The sequence below is a fragment of the Pimephales promelas genome, chromosome 4 (assembly GCF_988280905.1).
Source record: "Pimephales promelas chromosome 4, fPimPro1.hap1.1, whole genome shotgun sequence".
Classification (NCBI taxonomy): Eukaryota; Metazoa; Chordata; class Actinopteri; order Cypriniformes; family Leuciscidae; genus Pimephales; species Pimephales promelas.
Genome location: NC_142772.1, coordinates 28,014,939 through 28,035,706, shown reverse-complemented (window position 1 = coordinate 28,035,706; position 20,768 = coordinate 28,014,939). Strand labels below are relative to the sequence as shown.

Sequence of the window (20,768 nt, the reverse complement as noted above, 5' to 3'; positions counted from 1 at the left end):
ATACAGTGAACACCCATGATTGTAAACTATGCTTTTACTATCTAATAATTGCTGACTCTATTACTCCAACTCTGAACAAACTCTCTGCTCCTCACCATGGTCTCAGGTGCTGCGGTAATCACTCCGCCCAAGTAGTAGTGCTTCGCCTTTTGATAATATTATAGTTCCCAATATTTATATGGTTAAAAGATGGCTGCGTCTCATATGACCTTGTTATTTGTACACTCTGTGACTGTACAAATCACAACATGTTCAGTTTTGCTTTATTTTGTCACTTATTGGGAGTATGCTAGCTGGAGCCATTTACATCCAGTCTTTGTGCTAAGCTAGGCTAGCGGTGGGTGCGTCAGACAGAGTTAGCACGCACGGACATGAAAAAGGTATGCATGGACTTATCTAATGGTCTACGGTGAATAAGCAAAAGCCTCAAAAAGTCGGCGGGTTCCTTTAATGAAGAAGAGCTTTAATTAGCTAATTAAGCTTTTCTGAGACAGAAACTCCCACCCAGCAGGTTAAACATTTAGTAACTTTGAACTATCGCAGCATTAAGAGCTGAGCAAGGTCATTGATCAAATTCTCACAGAGAGGACCTAAATTTAGCATTATATCCAGCAGGAATTCACCACTGTTCTCAAAATGAACTGCAGTTATTCTATTCTTTTTTTACAGGTCTCACTGGAATACTGGATTTTGATTGGTCAATGATGGTTTTCTGAACTCAGAGGTTTCCTAAGGGACCTTTTTCACATTTCCGTGTTTGGAACAAAAAAATAAATCATAGGGTAAACCTCTATAAAGGAATGGAGATTATGGTAAACCGAGTTTGTGAATAGCACTATTTTGTTTCCACAAGTTTGCAAGAATGGGGCAACAATGCCGAGAGATCAGCAGTCAGACGAGAGAAAGATGTTAAAAAAATGTTACTGTTACCAGGCTGGAGACCAAAAGATTGGATTGGATTCTTGGTGGAAGCTTTAAGATAATAAGAAAAGTTATACAAAAATTCTCAAATGAAAAAAGTCCACCTATTTATTTATTTGGTGAGAAGCTCTATAAAACAATACTGCCATACAGCATAGTAGGCTACAATCTAACATACAAAGACAAAATGACCCTCATGTCTCTATTCTGTCATTAATTCAATTAATAGTAATGACTTGTATCCATCACGCCACACTCAATATAAACATTATCATATTAACCTCCAAAAATCTATTCTCGTTCTATCAACATAATTAATTTAGCCTGCAAGTGGGGGTTATCTGAATAATTGACACCAACTCTAAGATATGAAATATTCATATTCTCACCGCGTGCCTGCAATATGACTGCAAATAGCAGGTGTCTCCTTCCAAATGACTTTTGGACCGGGCAGGAGGGTGGCATGTCTGCAGTACCGCAGGACCTCCGGGGTTGAGCGCTGACCTTCATGCAGTGGTCCATCTTCACAGTTGAGTTCATGCATCATCTCGGTAACACAGACACGCTGGTCATATATCTCTGTTTCACGCCAGGTCTCACACTCAGCAACTCTGAGGGAAGCACCATTAGGTATAATGCTTTCTCTCTAGCCCTCATTTTGGCAGCCAATATCCAATGGATATTTAGAGAGGAGCACGGTGGTGCTGGAGGCAGGCGAGAAATAAATTGGTTTCCTGTTGTCCAGTATAAGAAAGATGAGTGAATGAGTAATATTAGAGAAAAAAAAGGTGATGAAATATATTGCACAAGTTATCAAAAATCTGGTTTTTGCTGTGTCATAAGGTTGCAAATGTGATGATACATTATATATTTTACATTATATTACATTATACATTATACATTTTGAATAAAGTGCATTACATTGCATCAGGGTTTCTCTAACTTGGGCTTGTAAAGGAACTACAGGGGGTTCACATAAGTTAAAAGTTAAAGTTAAAATCTAATTAATAAATATTTTTTTTAAATAAAAACATTCAAAATAAAGCACAAACTAAAAAAAGATTAAATGTTTTATTTCGTTTATGCTGGGCAGCCTCTCAATTTTTCATCAGTCACCTGACTCGAGAGAGGAACATTTAAAAATTAAATAAGAATTAAAGAATCAATGAATTTGGAATAATTTGCTGCCATTTTGTGAATATTAAGTTATCATGCAATCAATTAAAAAAAACTGTATTATGATTATTTTAAAAGTAATATAATCTTATATTGCATATAATCAGTTACTCATCTGTTATTCATTTGGACCCCGCAAAACTTCTCCAAATAACAACAGCCGAAGCAAAACTAATCCTCTCATTTTTTAATTGGATATTGTTAGTGAACAATTAATAAGCATTTTGAGCTGATGTTCCCCGATACTTTGCCAAAGACCGAAGCAATCTCACGTCCAAAAGCCAGCCACACTGGTGGAAATAATGGTGGATATTTATCTGTGTTTCAGCAGTAGCCAAATCCCTGTTACAACCTGTCAATGGCTTAAAAACGCCCCAGGTGGTGAAATGTTTCTTTCTGTCCCACTCACTATATGAACTGATTCAGTAAATAAAACTTAAAAATAACTCAAGCAGTAGACTAAGAGATAATAAACTTTGTGAGTAGACGGATTCAATTAAGAGATGCATTTGTGATATTTCAAATGCAATACAACACATTTCAGGGACTCCCACTCTTCTTTCCACAGTCCATCAGCATGATGCAGAGTTGTTGTAGCTCCATCTGCTAGCGTTAATGCTGTCCATATAACAAGCGCTTGTCAATTTAAGCTGTTTTATTGACTCATCTGTTGAGTTCGGCTTCAAACACAATAATCGTTCTGTCTCTCTTTTTTCCTCTTCTGCTCTTTTTTTTTTTATAAAATGCATTTTCATGAATATATCTCACCCATGTGGTGGGGTGTTGTTTCTCACAGTTAATCACTGGGCAGATAAATCATGCACATATTTGGTGTCCATCTGCTGGGAAGGTACTGCAGCCTTTCCTCCTTTTCATTCGGCCTGATGGACAATAACACCAATGGAAGGCAATGAGATTCAGTGCCAGTAGGCTACACCTCTGCACTGGAACATGTTTTCACTGGGCCAGCATGTAGAGATGCGGGCGCTGTGGGGGCTGATTGGTGTGATAGAGCAAAATGTTCTTTTATTTGCCTATTTTTCGTTCATTCATTCATTTGTTCATCCGTTCATTTTTTTTTAGTCAATCATATTTTTGTGCTAATTGCATGCTTTAGGTTCTTACATCCTGTTCTGTTAAAAAAAAAAAAAAGATAAAGATATCCAGAAGTTATTTTTGAATGAGCGTTGTATTGTTGGTAGTTCACATCTAACCTGACACCAAAAAGTCAATTTAAATCTGAGCATATTAATATCTTTAGTATTCTCCTCTTGTGGCACGGAACAAACCTATTATTGTGTGTAGACACTCATAACGTCATTCCTCTTTTAGGCTAAATTTGAGGGAATGCATCAGTGGCTGATTAGCGAGGGATCTCTGTTATTCTGTCACGGCCTTTATGACTCACTAAAGAGTGAATCACGCGTCACATTAGAACTGCTCCTTCAGTGGATGCTTAACGGCTCCTCGCCTTAAAAAATCCCAAGCACCCCATCAATTATTTCCTAAGCAGCCATACTGAAGACATCACTTAGAACAGTGTGAGGGGCCGGAACTGTCTCCATCATGACAGATGCACTGGAGGCAGAAGGGTCCCTGTAGAATGCACTTTGGACCATTTGAGACATGGCACTTACTGTACGTGGTATAGAAGAAGAGGAAATGATAAGAAGATTGTAAGCCATCCTGAACTTATGCCCCTTGCAGATAGATGCAGAACGTCTTCAATGCATTTTTGATTTCAGCACTAAGAGAAAAAGAGGTCAGAGTGGTCATTTTGGACGTCTGCATTTTTGATTCCTGCAGCTGTGTGTATGCACCGTGTCCGTTCAGTCCAGTGTCTCTGGGGTTACATGGGGACAAGAGCCAAGTTCAAGTGCAATGGCAGAACTGGATTAACTATGTCATGCATCTGTCCCTGAAGACCAAACAGCACCTGATGACTGATAGCCCACTGTGAAGTTATATGCAGACAAATAATTGATTTAATGATGACTGAATGAAGACAGATTGAAAACTAATTGTGCTTTTCAGATACGAACAAAATGACAGGACAGTTTTAAAAAATTGTTTTATTGGTGGTGATTTATTTTCTTCTTTAAGAAGCTTTATCTTCTATTGCGACATTTTTTTTTTTTTGCTTTCTTTTCCCTTGTGTGTAAAATATAATTGAATTTTTAATGCTATTTTATGTCCAACATTTCGAATGACTGAAAATGCCTTGTGTCACTAATTATACAACCGGTACTTTGATGTCCAGTAGTCATTAAAGACTCATTTGAGTCTGGAGAAAATTAATAGTGCATTAATCAATATGAACTAATTAGCTGATAACATGTTAATTAAATATCTTATTTAAGGTTCTGAGGCATGAAATGCTTAGTCTAGCGTGCAAGCCTTCTTCGGGCAGCGTAAAGGCATTCTTCCTGTTGTCTAGTATAGGTTAGTGTGTGAGAGAGAGAGGAGGAGATGCTATTCTCTTGCTCTCATTTACTCCCATAATGTTAAACACGATGTTCCTTCCTCTGAAGTGTGTCGCCTGATTTCCTCAGCTCTGATCAATCATAGTGTGTTAACAAAGCAAATTGGTAATAAATGAACATTTGATCAGTCCTGCAGATGGGCATTTAAACCACCATATGCTTCCTGCTCCTTTTTGACACAGAGATCTAAACACATAGTGTTGAGCAGGATCAAGAATGGCAGAAAGCCAATACAAACTCATGTCTGGAGTCCCAGATCAGTGAGTTATTTTACTGTGGGCCATTATTGTTCCTTAATGTGAAATCAATAGGCCCCCGTGGAATAAAACGCTTGACCTGAAGATATGCTTTCTTGCTCCCTTTGCTATTTTAGGTGGAGGAACATCATAAGCCGCAGGCATTTAGGCAAGATACAAGGTGATTGTATGTATGTATATATATATATATATATATATATATATATATATATATATATATAATTTCGCCTGTTTCTTTTTTCTTTTTTTAACCTCCTGACAATTCATCGAGATCTGGGGCCAGAGATCAATACTTTTGATGGAAAGTTATAATCAGCCCTATTAAGTGACAAAGGTTCACTCTGTAACAGCTGGGCTGGCGAGAGACTGGAGCTTGTCTGACTAATGAATCGTGAAACAATCAGGCAGTAGCCATTTGTGTTTAGATCTGTAAATATGGCACGGAACAAGTGCCAGACCATTGCCGGAGCTCCAGCTGGGGCCACAGATGGTCTGGATTCAGAGTAGCACAGGAGCCGTTAGCTCCTCCGTCCCACACCGCACCTCTGCTGTCGCTGAGTGACAACTTCACTTTCGCACTAACTTACCCGTTTGCCCTGCATCGGGGCGCCAAGCATTCTTAAAGTGGCTGACAGGTTCTGTGAGCGGGGGCTCCCCGAGCTCTGGCATTGGCCACGGGAAGGAAGAAGAATAGAGGCGAGAGGAGGAGACGGGTGAGAGAGAGGGAGAAAGGAACTATGATGAAGAGCAATGTGATCTTGCTATTTAAAGACATGATCACCTAATTAACCTTGTAGGGCAATGACTAATTCTGACACCTCACCCACTACAACTGTGGCAAGGTCTGCAATAAATCTCATTAAGTGGCTCTTTTTCAGATACGAACACCGAGGCCAGACGCAGATTCGCTTGTGCTTTTATGTTATTTGTGCTATAGGTTTTTAAAATATGCACTCTGATTATCGGCGCATCCGTGGAAACGGGCTCGTCGTTTGACTCCGTGCCTGACAGCTGAATAAATATACTGCAACATTAAAATAGACAAATAATGGCTCTTCTCAAAGGCTTCTTGACATTCATCTGTGCAAATGATAGAAAAGGAGACAGAATGCATTTAATCTGAGAGGCGAGGGAGACGTCCTTGAGGATAGAGCCGTGAAAAGAGATGAAAGGTTTATTTAATCTATTTCCAAGGTAAATGATCCCGTGTCACTGCTCCTCTCCCCTGTGAGCCACTGATTTTGACTGAAAGCTGTGCCGTGCCATTACATCTTCCTAAACGATAACAGTAATGTTAAGGGGACTATATCTGAGAAGCACATGATAGGTGTAATTCTTTTTGCTTTGTTTCAATCCATTTTTAAAAAAAATGTTTCCAAAACCTTGTGAACAAAGTCAGGGTTACAGGATTAGTTTTGAATTGACCAAACCAAGCCAATCCAATCAGGCTTTGTTGGTACCATGATGCTTGCTAATCAACTTCACAACTCAGGCTTAGATCCTGAGTTTAGCTGTGACACCGGATAGCAAACAGCCAGTCACATCGAGGGACAGTGAAAGCGCGATTCACTTCTCGAGAGCGGGATCTTCTTTTCTGCACAATATTACGAGATTGAAAAATACACTGAACATTGTTTGCTATTTAAAATGCTTATGAGAGTTTTTGATGTAATAAAACCTTGAACTATAACACAAGGAAATGGCGACATCCTTTTCACACACACACACACACACAGCTGCAGACGAGAGTAAGCATCAGGTGAAGATGAAAGACTACATTTATTGGCTTCTAAATGAATATGACCAGGTCATGCAGCGCCTTCAGCCCATATCAGTATAGAGAGTCGGGACGCCGTCCTTGCCTTTTTCACTCTCTCTCTCCAAATCTCAATGAATACCAAACCTGGCCAGTGAAACTTTTCGCAACGTTAACTGTCACGACCCTGCACAGCCAGGCAAAACGGCTTAACTAAGCTGTCATCTCTAATCAAGCTAATAAAAGGATCAGATAAATGTTTATTACATTGTGGGAAAAGATCATTTCTATACTGAAATTGAGGATGACCTTTCCAGATAATTCCTAGTTGGCTTTTTTAAATGGTGGATAAATCACCGTCCCTTTGTTTGAGGCTGATGTGGTGGAACCTCACTGACAGAGGGTATAAAACATTGTAGCCAGTACTTGCTCTAATCTGAAGCCCAATTTTGTCATACAATCAAAACTGTTATCTCAGCAAAGTTAATGGTGAGTCAGGGACACATTACATATACAGTAGGTCACTCTGTTCAGTGTAGCTTGCACTGTAGCTGAGCTGGTACTGAGGAGATTTGACTAGCTCCCCAGGCAACAGCAACACCTGATTGACTGAAATATGGGAATATAAGAATTCATTTTTGCAAAAATCAACCTTTCACTCTATTGACTTTATAGTCTATTTTCATATTTGGCAGTTTCCATAAATAGGCAAAAGAGAAACCAATAATAATAAAACATACTTTTCAACCTAAACTAAATATCATGCACTGTATTTTTCCCTATTCATTTTATAAATTTGAAATGTTTGCAGCCCTATTACCAAAAATGGGACATGTCTAGTTTTAAATCCTAATTTGTGTGATTTCATAATAAGTAAATAAATAAATATTATAGCTTAATTAAATTATTAGAATTTATTACAGCATTTTTACAGTTAATAATATTTTTTTTTTTTTTTTTTTACAAATTTAAAAAGTAGCTTGGGGCCGAATGTTATTTCGCAGTTATTGATACATTTATATATGCATTAATAAATTAAAAGTTTGAATTTTTCCAAACAATACCTTGGATAATAGGGTTAAATAGTCAGTAAAAATTGACAAATTCATTTCAATAATTCATAATTCATGTACGCAATTGAAAAAAAAAATGAATTAAAGGTGCAGTGTGTAGATTTTAGAGGCATCTAGCGGTTTGGTTGTGAGTTGCACTGATGACCCAGCCCACTGCTCATCCCTTCCTTTCGAAAAAGCTACAGTGGCTAAAACGGGAAACAAACATATCGTCGTCTGAGACAGCAGAGAATAGCCAGAGTAAGCCAAGTTTCTGTACCACAGTCCATTATAAACCACATCATGGAAGAAATTTACAAAGCCATAGTCAGGTTAGGATCAAGGGTCTTAACATATAATAATAGTAATCAGCCGATTATCTCACGAACGTAACCAGCACATTTCTCCCCACATAGCAAACACATAATACAGCGAGGGAGAAGAACCACATGAAACTATGCAACTATATATATTTTTTCTAACAGGGTAGTAAAAGTTTAACAGGCTTATATGAGCTGCTACTGTGGCTGAGCTGGTTAAAGCGTAAAGCCTTGTTTAAACTCGACGCGTCCGCATGAGCCCAAAGGTGCGCGCTGCAAAAATGACACAATTGTAAGATCACGCGTGCCTCCACATCCTCTAGGCACCAATTACTACACACAAATGAATAAATAATAATGAATTAAAAATGTATTTTTTTTTTCTCTGCTTTTGAAAACTCTTCGCGATCACTACTCACAGTGTTTATGGCTAGCTTCTTGCTTTCTGCGGCATGAACGAAACGCGCTCTGTAACGCTGTTTGTCCGCTATCGGCTACGGTAGAAACGTGACGTCACAATATGTCGACCTTCATAGAAGGGGGTGCCCGCGGTTATGTAGATATAAATGTCTCATTCTAAGGTAAAAAAAACATAATGGTTCATTGAGTAAAGTCTTTATACACCACTGAACACATTATGGATCTTTTTATGGATATTATATTGCATTTCTGTCAATAGATCCACAGAAATTTTACTCATTGCACCTTTAAATGAATACCAATTTTTACTTGTAAAGTTTAACAAACATTGTATCTAATAAATCTCGCACCAAAACACATAAAATGTTTAAAAAGTACTGTATATAAAGTGATGAGATGAAAATGTGAAGGTACTCAAATCATGGAAAATGCCATTTATTTAATTAGTCCTTAACTGCAGAGACCCTCAACACAAAGAGAAACTGAAATCTAAATAGAGAAAATTCAGAATGTGAGGAAGAGGGACTTGAGTGTGTCACACCGATCATTAGATGTGTGCAGTGGCCAGCGAGATGTTGTATCACTTTAATTAGTAGGAGACTGAAGGGCATGCTGATATTGGAGGAAGCGGAGAGGCTGATTGTGTTTAGTCGCACCTCACAGCAGGAATTCTCCTCCAAGTGGCTTTTGTCAAGCTTGACTTGCTCTCTAGCTATAAGATGAACTGAAATGAAATAATATACGGTGCGTCTCTGTTTGTCAAAATGTCAGTTTTGTGATTATATTTCATTGCCATGCGCACACACACACACACACACACACACACAGATATATATGTTTTAAACATTTTAGATTGAGATATCTTGTGTATTTCTTACATTAGAGAGTATTCAGATACTTGCACTGAAGACCATGACTGTTGACAATTATGGTTGATATCTTGTTTAATGTGTTTCTAGTAAAGTGAAACCAAGCTCCATGCTCTTGATGCATATATATTTATATTACAGCTCACATATGCAAACCTCCGCATGCTGAAACGGAAACACATTAACCCACGCTATAGAAAGTCATCTGTAATAGAGAAGGGAAAATAAAGACTTATGGAAAATCAAATGAGGTATGAACTGCCATAAGCACAAAGAAAATTATTCCCTTTGGAAAATCATGTATTTGCAGAAGATAATTTCTTCTGTGTCTCAATGAACTTGACCCTCTGTGATTATCTCCTCTATGCTTGAACTCTCCTTGAACTTACAATAACCATCACACAAGTGGGATATGGCCATCTCCTTTGCATCTGGTTATTCTAGCTCCAATTTGCTGCCTAATACAGCAATTACCTTGATCTATGGCTGAAGTCACCCTTTCATGTATTAGTATTGGAATCAGCACATTTACTGAAAGAAGCACCTGACTGTGACCCTGCTTTTGCTTTTTAATGTCCTGATTAATTTGAATAGTAATTAATTGACTTTCCAGGTCGTACATTTCAAGTGGACAACCCCTGATGCTTAATCTTCTCATGTGGAAAAAGGAGTTTGTGAGGGATGACAAGCTCTTAATGTTCTCAGGTTCATCAGAAATCTAGTATATGCTGATTTGAAGAGAATACAGAATCTGATTAGAAAATTATATTAAAATGATTCAAAACATTTGAAACATGTTATTATATTGTAAGTAAATAGGTATAAAAAAGGAAGAAAGATTTGACATTATCTAATATTATGATTAAAAAGGAAACTAAATTGAAAATATAGCAGGGACATAAATGACGTTTTTTTTTCATGTATTCATGTGTTTTATGTATTTCTAAACTGTCCCATGCAATAAAAGCTAGATAGACCAAAAAAATAAACAATAGCTTAGTCATCTATGATAGCTGTAAGAAAACGTGCTAACAATGTCCTCATAACCTAAAAGACAGTGAGAAATTAAAAAGAGAGAGACAAACACTGTGAGAGAGCATACAGATTCAGTTTCACCAGGAGATGAAAAAACAGATGGCCACCCTCAGCAAGACGTGAACAGAGGAGATTTGAAAACATCTTGGGCCCCAGCAGCAAGTAGCTTCACAGTCTGCAGAGCTTCCACAAGAGCAAGAAGAACAATCACACACGCAGTTTTCACTGCATAAATAGCCTTCAGACAAAGGACCTGATGTCCAAAATGCATAAAGCACTGTCATTCGACGAATTGTTCTTCAAATACATTAGATGGTGTCGTGAACATGGTGGCTCTTGAAACATATTATTTGCATGTAAACAAAGTTTGTCTGATCAGATATGAGTTAAATTAAAAGTTATACTGCTTGTAAGAAATATCTTCTGCCTTTTATTAGGAATTGGGACTTAGGACAGCTGGGATTACTAGACGTCTAGTAAGGACATCCTTTGTACTATAAAGAAATAAAACAAAACTCTTTAGAAGTCAAATGCAAATGATAATAATAATATTTATAAAAGAGAATCTTAACACAAGATATGCTGTGTGAAGATGTTGCTGTTCTATAAAGCTGAACACAATGACTCTTTCTTGAGTGTCGGTGTTACATATTGCTGGGATGCTTGGACCATGTTTTAGCAATCATAGCCTGCACCTCCAGGGGAACGGATGAAATTCAGTGTCAGCAATAACACAAAGGACCTTGGTTTAACATTTCGCCCAAGCCATGTCCCCACTTACAGCCTAAAGCTTGCACTTGCTATTCTGGCAAGCTGCTTCAGTCCACAGACTGACAATCTCTCCTCCGGCAGTGCTTGACCATCTGAGACTCAAGCTCACTAGCGCGCGCACACACACATTCACACACACATATATACGGGCATAAATTCATTCAATCTTTAATAGATGTTGTAGTGGTTGTAGTGATTAAACTGATGTCGGTCAAAATAATTTTCATCTTTAATATTACGATAAAGACAAAACAAGAAAATAGATTTGCATCAGATTAAATGTTCTTGTAGAATACTGCATACTCCACAGAACATCAATTCAAAATGAATTCAGCTATGTTCAAAGTATCATAAGCACTGTCAAACACACACATGCAAGCATTTGCTTTGTCTCATTTTGCAGCTCGCTAGTCCAGCAGATCCGCACATATAAACACCCACACACTTCTCCCTCTTTTTCCACAGCTCTTCACAAGCAAACTGTTCGAGCCTCTTGCCTGCCAGCCAGTCAAGTTGGCCCCCAGCCCTGCAGCCAATCCCACGGCCTGGCACGCTGAAGAAAACCGCAGGCCAGCTGATCCTCTCCCCGGCTACCTTCATCTGCTCCTTTGGAAACTTTTGGACATGCATGAATTTTTGAGAGCTTCATGGTCTATTGGGCCAGAGTGTTTCAGGAAGGAAGTCGTGGGGAGAAAGCCCTTGAGTCAAATACAGGCTTCATAAATCTGTTACTTGATAACTCTGCTACAACAGATCAGTGTTTGTGCAAAAGGCAGAAGATGTGGCTTGAAATGAGGGAAAAGGCCACGTTTAAGCAGTGTTTGGCAGCTAGCGCCTGTTTTTTTGTCTGTCACGCTCAGACTGTGGTTGGAAATTTTACGCGATTTAGCCCCCGTTCGGCATGGTGAACGTAGCCCTGGAAAGATGTTAATGCGACTGTAAACAATGCACCTTAAACAGACTAATGCTAAACAGCAAAGCATCTTATTAGCAAATCATTTTTGACTTTTATTTCAAATTCTTTTTGCAGAGATCAACTGTCCCAGGCAGTGTCATGCTTACCTGACGGCTAGCACGCTAATGACTGAAACCTCCGACCTCCCCTCCCTAGAAAGAGGAATAACTGGCTGTGCGCAAATAGATTATGATGAACTGCTTGAACTGCAATTAAGGCAGAAGGAAGGGAAGGAGACGACAGCAGTTTAGACAACAATTTGGGTGACTGCAGCTGCAGCTGCTCTGTGGTTTAATGCAGTAATTGATAGACTCTGTCTGTCACTAGAGGGATCAGAATGAAAACTTAAATTACCATCATTAGGGCTCTCCTAATTGCGGCATCCCATGCAAAGCCTGTTTTTGTTTGTTATTATAAAATGACTCTTCTGTTATTTAATTTGTTCGGGCATATCTTCCCTTCCTTTGATACAGGAACGAATTAGAATTTGGATTTGGCACTCAATACTAAATCCATACAGGGACCGCTTTACGAATCGCAGCCATAATATGAACATAATCACCGCTAAGCATTATTTCATTAAACAGGTGCAGTGATTATGCATCTTAAAGTGTTTGTTTGCAAATTTGCATCAATCAAACGGATCCATTGAGAGCATCTTGATCTGTTTCCTGATTATTCGATTGCAAATTCAATAGTGGCGTAATCATCAACTTATTCTCACGTGCAATGAAACATCTCATTATTTTAGCATTGTTGCGATACGTTGAATGATGTAGGAATGATTGAATATCCAGCGCTGTATGTAAATCCATTAATTCAAGGACAAGTTAGTGTGATTTCTGTATGTATATGTGTGTGTGGCAAGTTTTTCTCATTGCCCCAACTGTCTCATTAAGAGGTCAAATACAAAATACAAAGGTAAAACAAATGCTGAGACTGCACATTGGTGTAATTCTCCCACTAAAACTGACAAGGTCTCTGGGTGCAGCCGGGAAGATCTTTGCCCTTGTACTGAATCACCATGAACCAACACACACACACACACACACCAGCCTCACTGTATCTTCCAGATGAAAAAACAGAAAGCAACACAGTAAGACGAACTGTGCCTCTAAGCTAAACTGTACATGTACACCCACCAGCGACATTCAGAGATCAGTACCAATAATCAAGTATTAATGATTATTAAATGTGCATATGCTGGAGTTGGGTAATTGGAAGGTTAATCGTCGGGCGACGTTAGTAGAGTCACATTTATCAGTTTCTATTTATCTCTTCTGGGGAGGTGGCAGGTTTACAGTAAATACCTTCTGTCCCCCTAATTTCCTAATGATGGGGATAATGATGGAGAATGGAACAGCCATTAGCAGGGACAGGCTCTCTGCATCACTCTGTCAGTTCTGTCTCTCCGAGGCCCACATTGAGAAGTGATAGGACCCAGCTACTTGGAAACCCACCCAACGGATAATCATCCACAAAGCTGCAGAGCTCTGACTACTCACTTGATAAAAGCTTGCTGATAAAAAAGTGCCTAATGCCATAAAAAGTTAGTCTGTTTCTCTGATTTGATTGGCTGACCAGTGTTCCAAGAGAACTAATATGTAATCCAATAGCACTGCTGTTTGTATCACTCTATTTGTCTGTGTTTGTGCAATTCACAGGGACTGTTAGTCTGCGCATTAGTGGTGAGTATTTTTCAGTAACTTTTAGTTACATCATCGCTGCTGTTCACCGTGAAGAAAGTCTGGCTGCTGCGTGCAAAGTGCATCGCGGGTGGCTGGCCGAGAGGAGAACACGGCTCAGTCCATCCACTGTGGACGCACTGATCTTCCTCCACGATGCCTATTATAAGCATATGATTATGTTTGTAGGGTAAGCCTATTTTGTTTCAAAACTCGTAGCCTGCCCACTGGTTGGCTGTTTGAGTTCTTTTTATTTATTATTGTGTAAAGATTTTTATTTAAACAGGTATGGCGTTAGCTACTTTTCTTTGAAAATAGTTGTCAACACTGCGCTTGCACGCATTTCAGACGTGATACAACTAGACGATGGAAAAAGCAAAGAAAATGCGGTCGGAAGATTAGGAAAAGGAAAAGAGAATCTGACCGTGTGAGAAACCTGACAAGAGTCCCACTCGGTCGGACTTTTCACTCCTTGGCGCGAGCTAAAAAGCAGCTCTGGATGCAACGGTGATGCTGACCTGGCGATCTTGTTGATGGACTAGTAAGTCAATCTTTATAAGTTTGTGTGCATTTTATTTTGTGATTTCACCGGAATGAATAGGCGCCGCAACGGCAATAGATTGTACAGCGCGTCCGAGTCGGGCCACGGGCCCGTTGAAATTTTCAGGCCCGTTGAGAACTCTAAACGAGGCATTAATTCATTCACTCAACTGATTTGTTCAAAAACAGTGATGCACTGAGGAATTAAACAAGTGACTGTCTTTATGAGTTAGTGAGTCATTGAATCATTCATTCAACTATTTTGTACAAAACACAGATTCAATCAGGATAAAATGCCACTATGTTGTGTTGCTGGAGATTTAACCAGATTTTGTTTAGAATTGGGAATTGCAACTCAATGCAGATAGGGACCAGTTTCCGAATTATGGCCATGTTATGAACATAAACACTGCAATGACATTTATTAAACAGGTTAGGTAATTACGTTGAAGTGTTTGTTTGCCTCATTCAAATGGAACTACTTACTACAGACCCCTGCACATGACGTGGAGGAGAGGTGTGGGAGTGTGGGAGAGGTGGGGGTCGTTTGTTTGGCGGCTATTTCCGTGGAGGACATTGAAGATATCTACCTATTCGGAACCATGATAATAGGTTTTCTGCTGATTGGATTAGGCATTGCCCTGGTTTATCGAGGAATTAAGAAGACGGTGACAGCTGTCCAAAGCCTCACAAGGCTGCCCGTCATGATTGAAGTGGTGGGCAGAGCTGTCAGCGCTGAGACTGTGTCTATGACTGAGACTGTGTCTATGACTGTCACCCCACCTGGTGATTGTTGGCTCTGTCTGGGACCTGATCAAGGTTGTCTCAATGGCAACTTGCTGTGTATCGCTATGACAATCCTGCGGACTGAGGCACCTAGATTATGATGCAAGGCATAGCGACACACCTACACATACATGAACTCTTACATATATATACAGATGTACAATCACCCGTCCCACATCACATTCCTCACCGCTTTGTACGCCCAGTCTGGCAGGCGGGTCTGTGATCAGTGTCAGAAATGGCTTGAGTGAATGGCCAGAAATCCAATTAAATGCAAGCATTTCTAGCTGTATATGTAGTTTGAAATCCAATTCAAATCAGATTTCCAGAAATCTGTATCAGTCTGACTTCTCAGATCAGATTTCATGTGGTTTATGTGACTTTCTCACACCATGTAAAACCCTGAACGTTAGACCTTGTTATAGGAAACATGCTGAAAGCCACTGCAGAAACAATGCTGTGTTATTGCAAAGTACTGAAATGCCTGCACAATACAAGGGTCACGTGTCACAAATGGTAATTTGAACAAGGCGGATCCATGTTACCAGAAAAGCTCCCTATAGCAGCGACTACATTCATCCCCAAAATGCAGGGAACGTCAGTACTCAGCCATTAGGATTTCAGACAACCAGCACCCCGCAGTTAGAGAGTACCTTAATGCAAAATTGCCATATAACCTATTCAAGCCCATTATCCGCTCTGAGCTGCAGCCAACGACACGATTGCAAGTGATCCTGACCCTGTGGTTCGAACTGCTGCTTAAAGCAACATTCTGTAATCGTCGACACCATGGAGCTAGTATCAAGTAAACAGGTCACCGGGACTCCCCCAATCTTAACAATGGAATGTGGACACCAACCGAGATACCGACTCGTTACTACTTGGGAATTGAGAGCCAAAAGCACCCCCAACTGAGCTGTGCATCCCGGGGGGTACTAGTTTCCCGAAGGTGGTAATACCTGCAACGACCTCGACTCGGAAGCCGAAGGGACAGGGCCCTTGGCAGCAAGAGGCCTTGGCGGAGACAGCGCTCCCCATTGCACTCCTGAACAAAAAGGCCCGGTTGCTGACAACACCTGCAAATCAACCGATCGGAAGGAGGGTATTGACGATGAAAACGGGGTGATTGGTTATGAGCGAGGGGTTGGGTGAGGTCATTTATCTGCTGTTGTTGATGCTGCAACATTTCTCGTAGCTCCCTCAACTCAACCGATGGGTTCCCATGTCCTGAATTCCACCCGGAACTGAATGACTCCGACCTCTCGCACCGCCTAGCATTCCCTCTCTTTCCCATCGAATTGCCTGTTTTCAACTGTGTTTTGGCCATTCATTTACACATCAGCTGCGTTTTGGGGGCCTTAAAACACAAGCTTTTGAAACCAATGCCTTTTACTGTCTCCATGTAAACAACAAAAACGAGAATTTGTGTAAAACGGTGACATCATGCGCGTACGTATTAATGCTCTCACGAGCATGTTTGTTACATGTTTGTGGGGTGTTTCTTGACAAAGTGACATCGCCAGTGGATAATACAGCCAATTTTGTCGTTTTCGCAGATCCCTGTGAGCAGGGATCATTCTGACAACATTGTCATCTGTTATTAGTACATCGTTGTTGTGTAAAAATCAGTCAGTTGGTCTGAGCAATATACAGCTGGTTACAGTGTATGATCTCACTTTCACAATTTTTTTTTTCCTTTCTGGACTCTGGATCCACTGACATCTCTATAACCTCTCTTTTTCCATCTAAAGTTCTCATCACTTTCTTCCTCCCTTCTCTATTTCTGTGCATTTGTCTGGCACCCTCTTTAATTAGTAGTCAGCACCACATGTACTGCTGTCAGTCTTGCAGAACATGTTACAGTTAGAGTTAATAGGGATTTAGGCCTCCTTTCCAAAGATTGATTTGAGGAGAATCGTATCAGAAAACCTTCCTTTCTCATTTCTAGATCTGAAAGATATTTTTTTTTCTCCAAAGCGACTTACATTGCATTCAAGGTAAACACTATTTAAATGTCTTTAAAATATTTTTTCTTGAAACCTTCCCAAACAACGTGCGGTAATGTAGGCGCTCTTTGATAGAACCACCCAAGACTCAACTAATCTCTGCAATTCTCCATCAGTGATCCTTAGAGAGTCTTTGACCACTCATCCTCATCACCGTGCATTAAGACAATATATATATATATATATATATATATATATACACGTTAGGGAGAAAATGTTATTTAGTGGGGGGAACATTTCCCCTTTAAATTCCCCTTTTTCTTTAATGGAAGTTTCCTTTTTGTGATTTTTTTTTTTTAATGGAAGATCAAAAGGATTAACAATGCAATTTTATTTTTACGATGCCAATAATTCTGAACACAACTCTATAAGACATTTGTCCTAAATGTTCTGCTGATAGGCAGACATAGGTGAGTACTAGCAATTATGAGGTTACTGCTTACTTTCTGAGTGTTCATTCACAGCTGGTTAGCAGAAACTTTTGATTGCGGTTGACGTTACATGTCCAGCATTTTTTTTTCCTTCAGTGAAATAAAACATCTTTAAAATATAATGATTAGAGAAGTTAGAGCAGTTAGAAGGCTGCAGAAATACTATTACTTTTGCTAACAGAGAAGAGAAGGGATTCAGCTCTGTGCCTGCTTGATTTGCGAGTTTTCTGTGTTTTAATAGATCTATAAAACAAATAGCTTCAAAAACTGCCATCAGAACTAGTCCTACACTATATTACTCCCCATAGCAAACCATTTCTAAATGCCACACAAAACATGCTCTATGAATGTTGCTTTTGGCAAAATGTGACTGCTGACACTGTAAAGCTGTCATGATGATTTTCTTCCCATCCATCGGCCTTCCGTTGGTCTAACACCTGACCGTTTCAACCAGCCGTGATTGACACTTCAGCCTCCTGGAAACACCTAGGGATCATGGCACTTCTTGCCATGATGATGAAGATAGCTACCGAGAAACTGTATCTTTAATCCTCAGGCCTTGGCAGCCTACTAGATCTGTCTCAGACTAGGATCTGTCTTGTCAGCGCAGTAACGAGATCCTGAGTGACTTAAGTCCTCTGGTGATGTCAGACCTGAAGCTAGAGAACTGTGTCTTGCTGATTTTCTCAATGTACGTAAGATCTTTGACCACCATAGCAGAACTTAAGCTTTTGGTGAGAGACAAGCATAAAACTAAAGTTGAGGTGTTTTACTGCTTTTTCACCCTCATTACTCATTCTGTCATATGTAGGATTTCATTGTCTTTTTGTTATAACATATTCCTCATAGATGAGGAACCATATTTAGTTGTCATATCCAGTTATTTGGTTACATTATCCATATGTTCAATATAAATCATTAAAAAGTTTTTTTTCTTCTTGATTTTCTATTTTTAAAAATATTTTAAAATGCAATTACTGTAATTCCCGTGACCGTTAAGTTGAATTTTCAGCATTGCTAGACTTCAGTGTTGCATGTTTCTTCAGAAATCATTCTCATATACTGACTTTGTGCATGAGTGTCATACTATTACTAATTAATGTTGAAAGCAGTTGTGCTGCTTCATAATACAAATAGACACAAATATATGTAGGCCTGAACATACACATACAGTACGTATATACAACATAATTTATTTCTTCATATTTACATAACCTTATAACTAACTATATAACTAACATTAAATTATGTACTCCTCTACTCTGCAACAACTAGGAATGACAAACTTAGCAATTGCTGACTGATTATGGCAACCTCAGCCTAAACAAACTCTCCACTCTCGACCACAATGGAATAATATAAACAAAACAGAAACTGTTCTCAAAATAACTGAATACAAATAACTTACAAATGTAAGTAGACTTGCATTAGTTCATTTTAATTTCGTAAATTGAACCGGAAAAAAATCAAGAAAACTGAGATTCTGTGGATAAGAAGACAATAATACTTTACAGTGCAACAAAGTCTGTAAAGCAATTAAAAGTAAAAAAAAAAAAAAAACATATTTCAAAAAACTGAAAGCATGATGATGTAAATGGGGAAATTTAGTGATCTGTTTACTCTTGTCTTACAGATGCTCACAGCGCCACACTGACTTGATTTAGTGAGTACTCTCCCACTCACAGAGGCACATGCATCTTACTTTAATCAAGAACGTCCTTTCCATTCTCTCACCTCATCCTCCTCATCTCAGCAATGCTCACTCTGTTTTTCCCTACAACTCAAATTAACTGCAGAAATATAATCAGTTTTCTGACAGATTATATACTTTATGGGTGATGGGTTAGGTAGATATTTGAAAAATTGAGCATTCAAAGCAAAACTCAATAGACCATGTAAAAGCTCTTAGTGAGGTTTTCTAAAAATGTTAAAATGGTAAGATACTCTGATGGGAAACCAAGGAATCGTTTAACGCAAAATGTCTGCTCTCTGGAGCCAACATGCATACTCTGTCTTGATTGGGAGTGCTGACTGAGCAGTAAATCGAGTGATATGTTTTCTCCAGCAAAAGGTTCCAACTCAGTGAATTTTTGGTAACATCATATGGCTGGCTACATTACGTTTTGTATACGAATGAGCAAAGCTTACAGATCAAATAAAGTACGTGTGTGTGTGTGTTTTTAACTAAGCCAATTATAGTTTTCAGATTCAGGGCACAGAATATTAAGCGAAACTGCTGCCAAAATCTATCAGGAATCGGTGTCAAAAAGAACACCTCATTGCTATGTCCTTTGCCTGTTGTCTGCAAACTGATTTATTTAATATATATATATATTTACCATTACAAATTAAACTTAAAAGCTGGAGTATGAACAAATAGAGTAGCAAGAAAACAATTAAAAAGTCAGTTTACTGTCTGAAACGGAATTTATGTCACATTAATCTAAAACCCTAATTTTGGTTTAAAATGATGTTGTATGTAGCTTCGTTGTGTCTGTGTATCTGCTTAGTCGTCACCAGAGGGCTTGAAGACACAGGTTCCAGAGATTAAGTCAAGGGAGTTCTCTTGACCTTTCCGTCAAATGCCACGCAGTTTGAGGTGTACAAGCATAATTAAACTTCACAGTTTTCCCGCCGTCTCATCTTTGCGTGCCAATCGCGCACACCATCACTGCTGTTCATTAGCCAAGTTTAAGATGTTAGGGCCATAGGTTAATGACAGCAACCACCGAGGCCTGAATAATATTGTTCATCTTCTCCTTTGCTTTTTTTTCTTGCTGCATGTTCACAACTGATTCTGTTGCTTGCGACAACATCGGTAATGAGGAGATGTTGACGTTGGGTCTTGTTAGTTGTGTACATTGTCAGGAAAATTAACCTCTCTCCAGGCTAACGTAGCTTGCGATTCGCAGTGACATTTAGCCATTAGCTCCATGCTGAATTGGACAAACGAACAAAAGCAGAAGCACAAAACGCAAATCATATCCAATTAAGCGAGGCATGAAACGGTGAAACCCTAGCAGGAGATTTTACAGGCAGTGCACGAGGAAAGGTCAAGCTCTGACAGAACAGGGCACAGTTAGACAACTGATTGCGACTAACGAGCCCTTTCCTTTAGTAAAAATTAGCTGCATTACACAAAGACACCCCCCCCCCCACAAGTCGATACAGCATCCACACCATTTATTATCTAGGAAGAAAAGGAAGTTTTATTCCATCTATTTCGTTTATATATTATGTTCATTAATATAAATGTCTATTTCAACTGTAAATCTGTCTTTTTGAAATCTACAATTGTTTGCGTT

General features: G+C 39.2%; 1 protein-coding gene across 2 annotated transcripts in view; it reads right to left on the bottom strand.

The window, feature by feature from the left end:
• Positions 1 to 20,768, bottom strand: part of paqr3a (progestin and adipoQ receptor family member IIIa) — a 102,819-nt gene that overhangs the window by 70,199 nt on the left and 11,852 nt on the right. Inside the window, exon 5 of one of the 2 annotated variants that reach the window (XM_089130212.1) lies at positions 1,311 to 1,655. The exons of the other annotated variant lie outside the window; for it this stretch is intronic. Within the exon in view, the coding sequence (XP_088986338.1) occupies positions 1,311 to 1,468 (158 nt within the window). The 5' untranslated portion in view covers positions 1,469 to 1,655. The remainder of the gene's footprint in view (positions 1 to 1,310; positions 1,656 to 20,768) is intronic. 2 annotated transcript variants of the gene reach the window in all.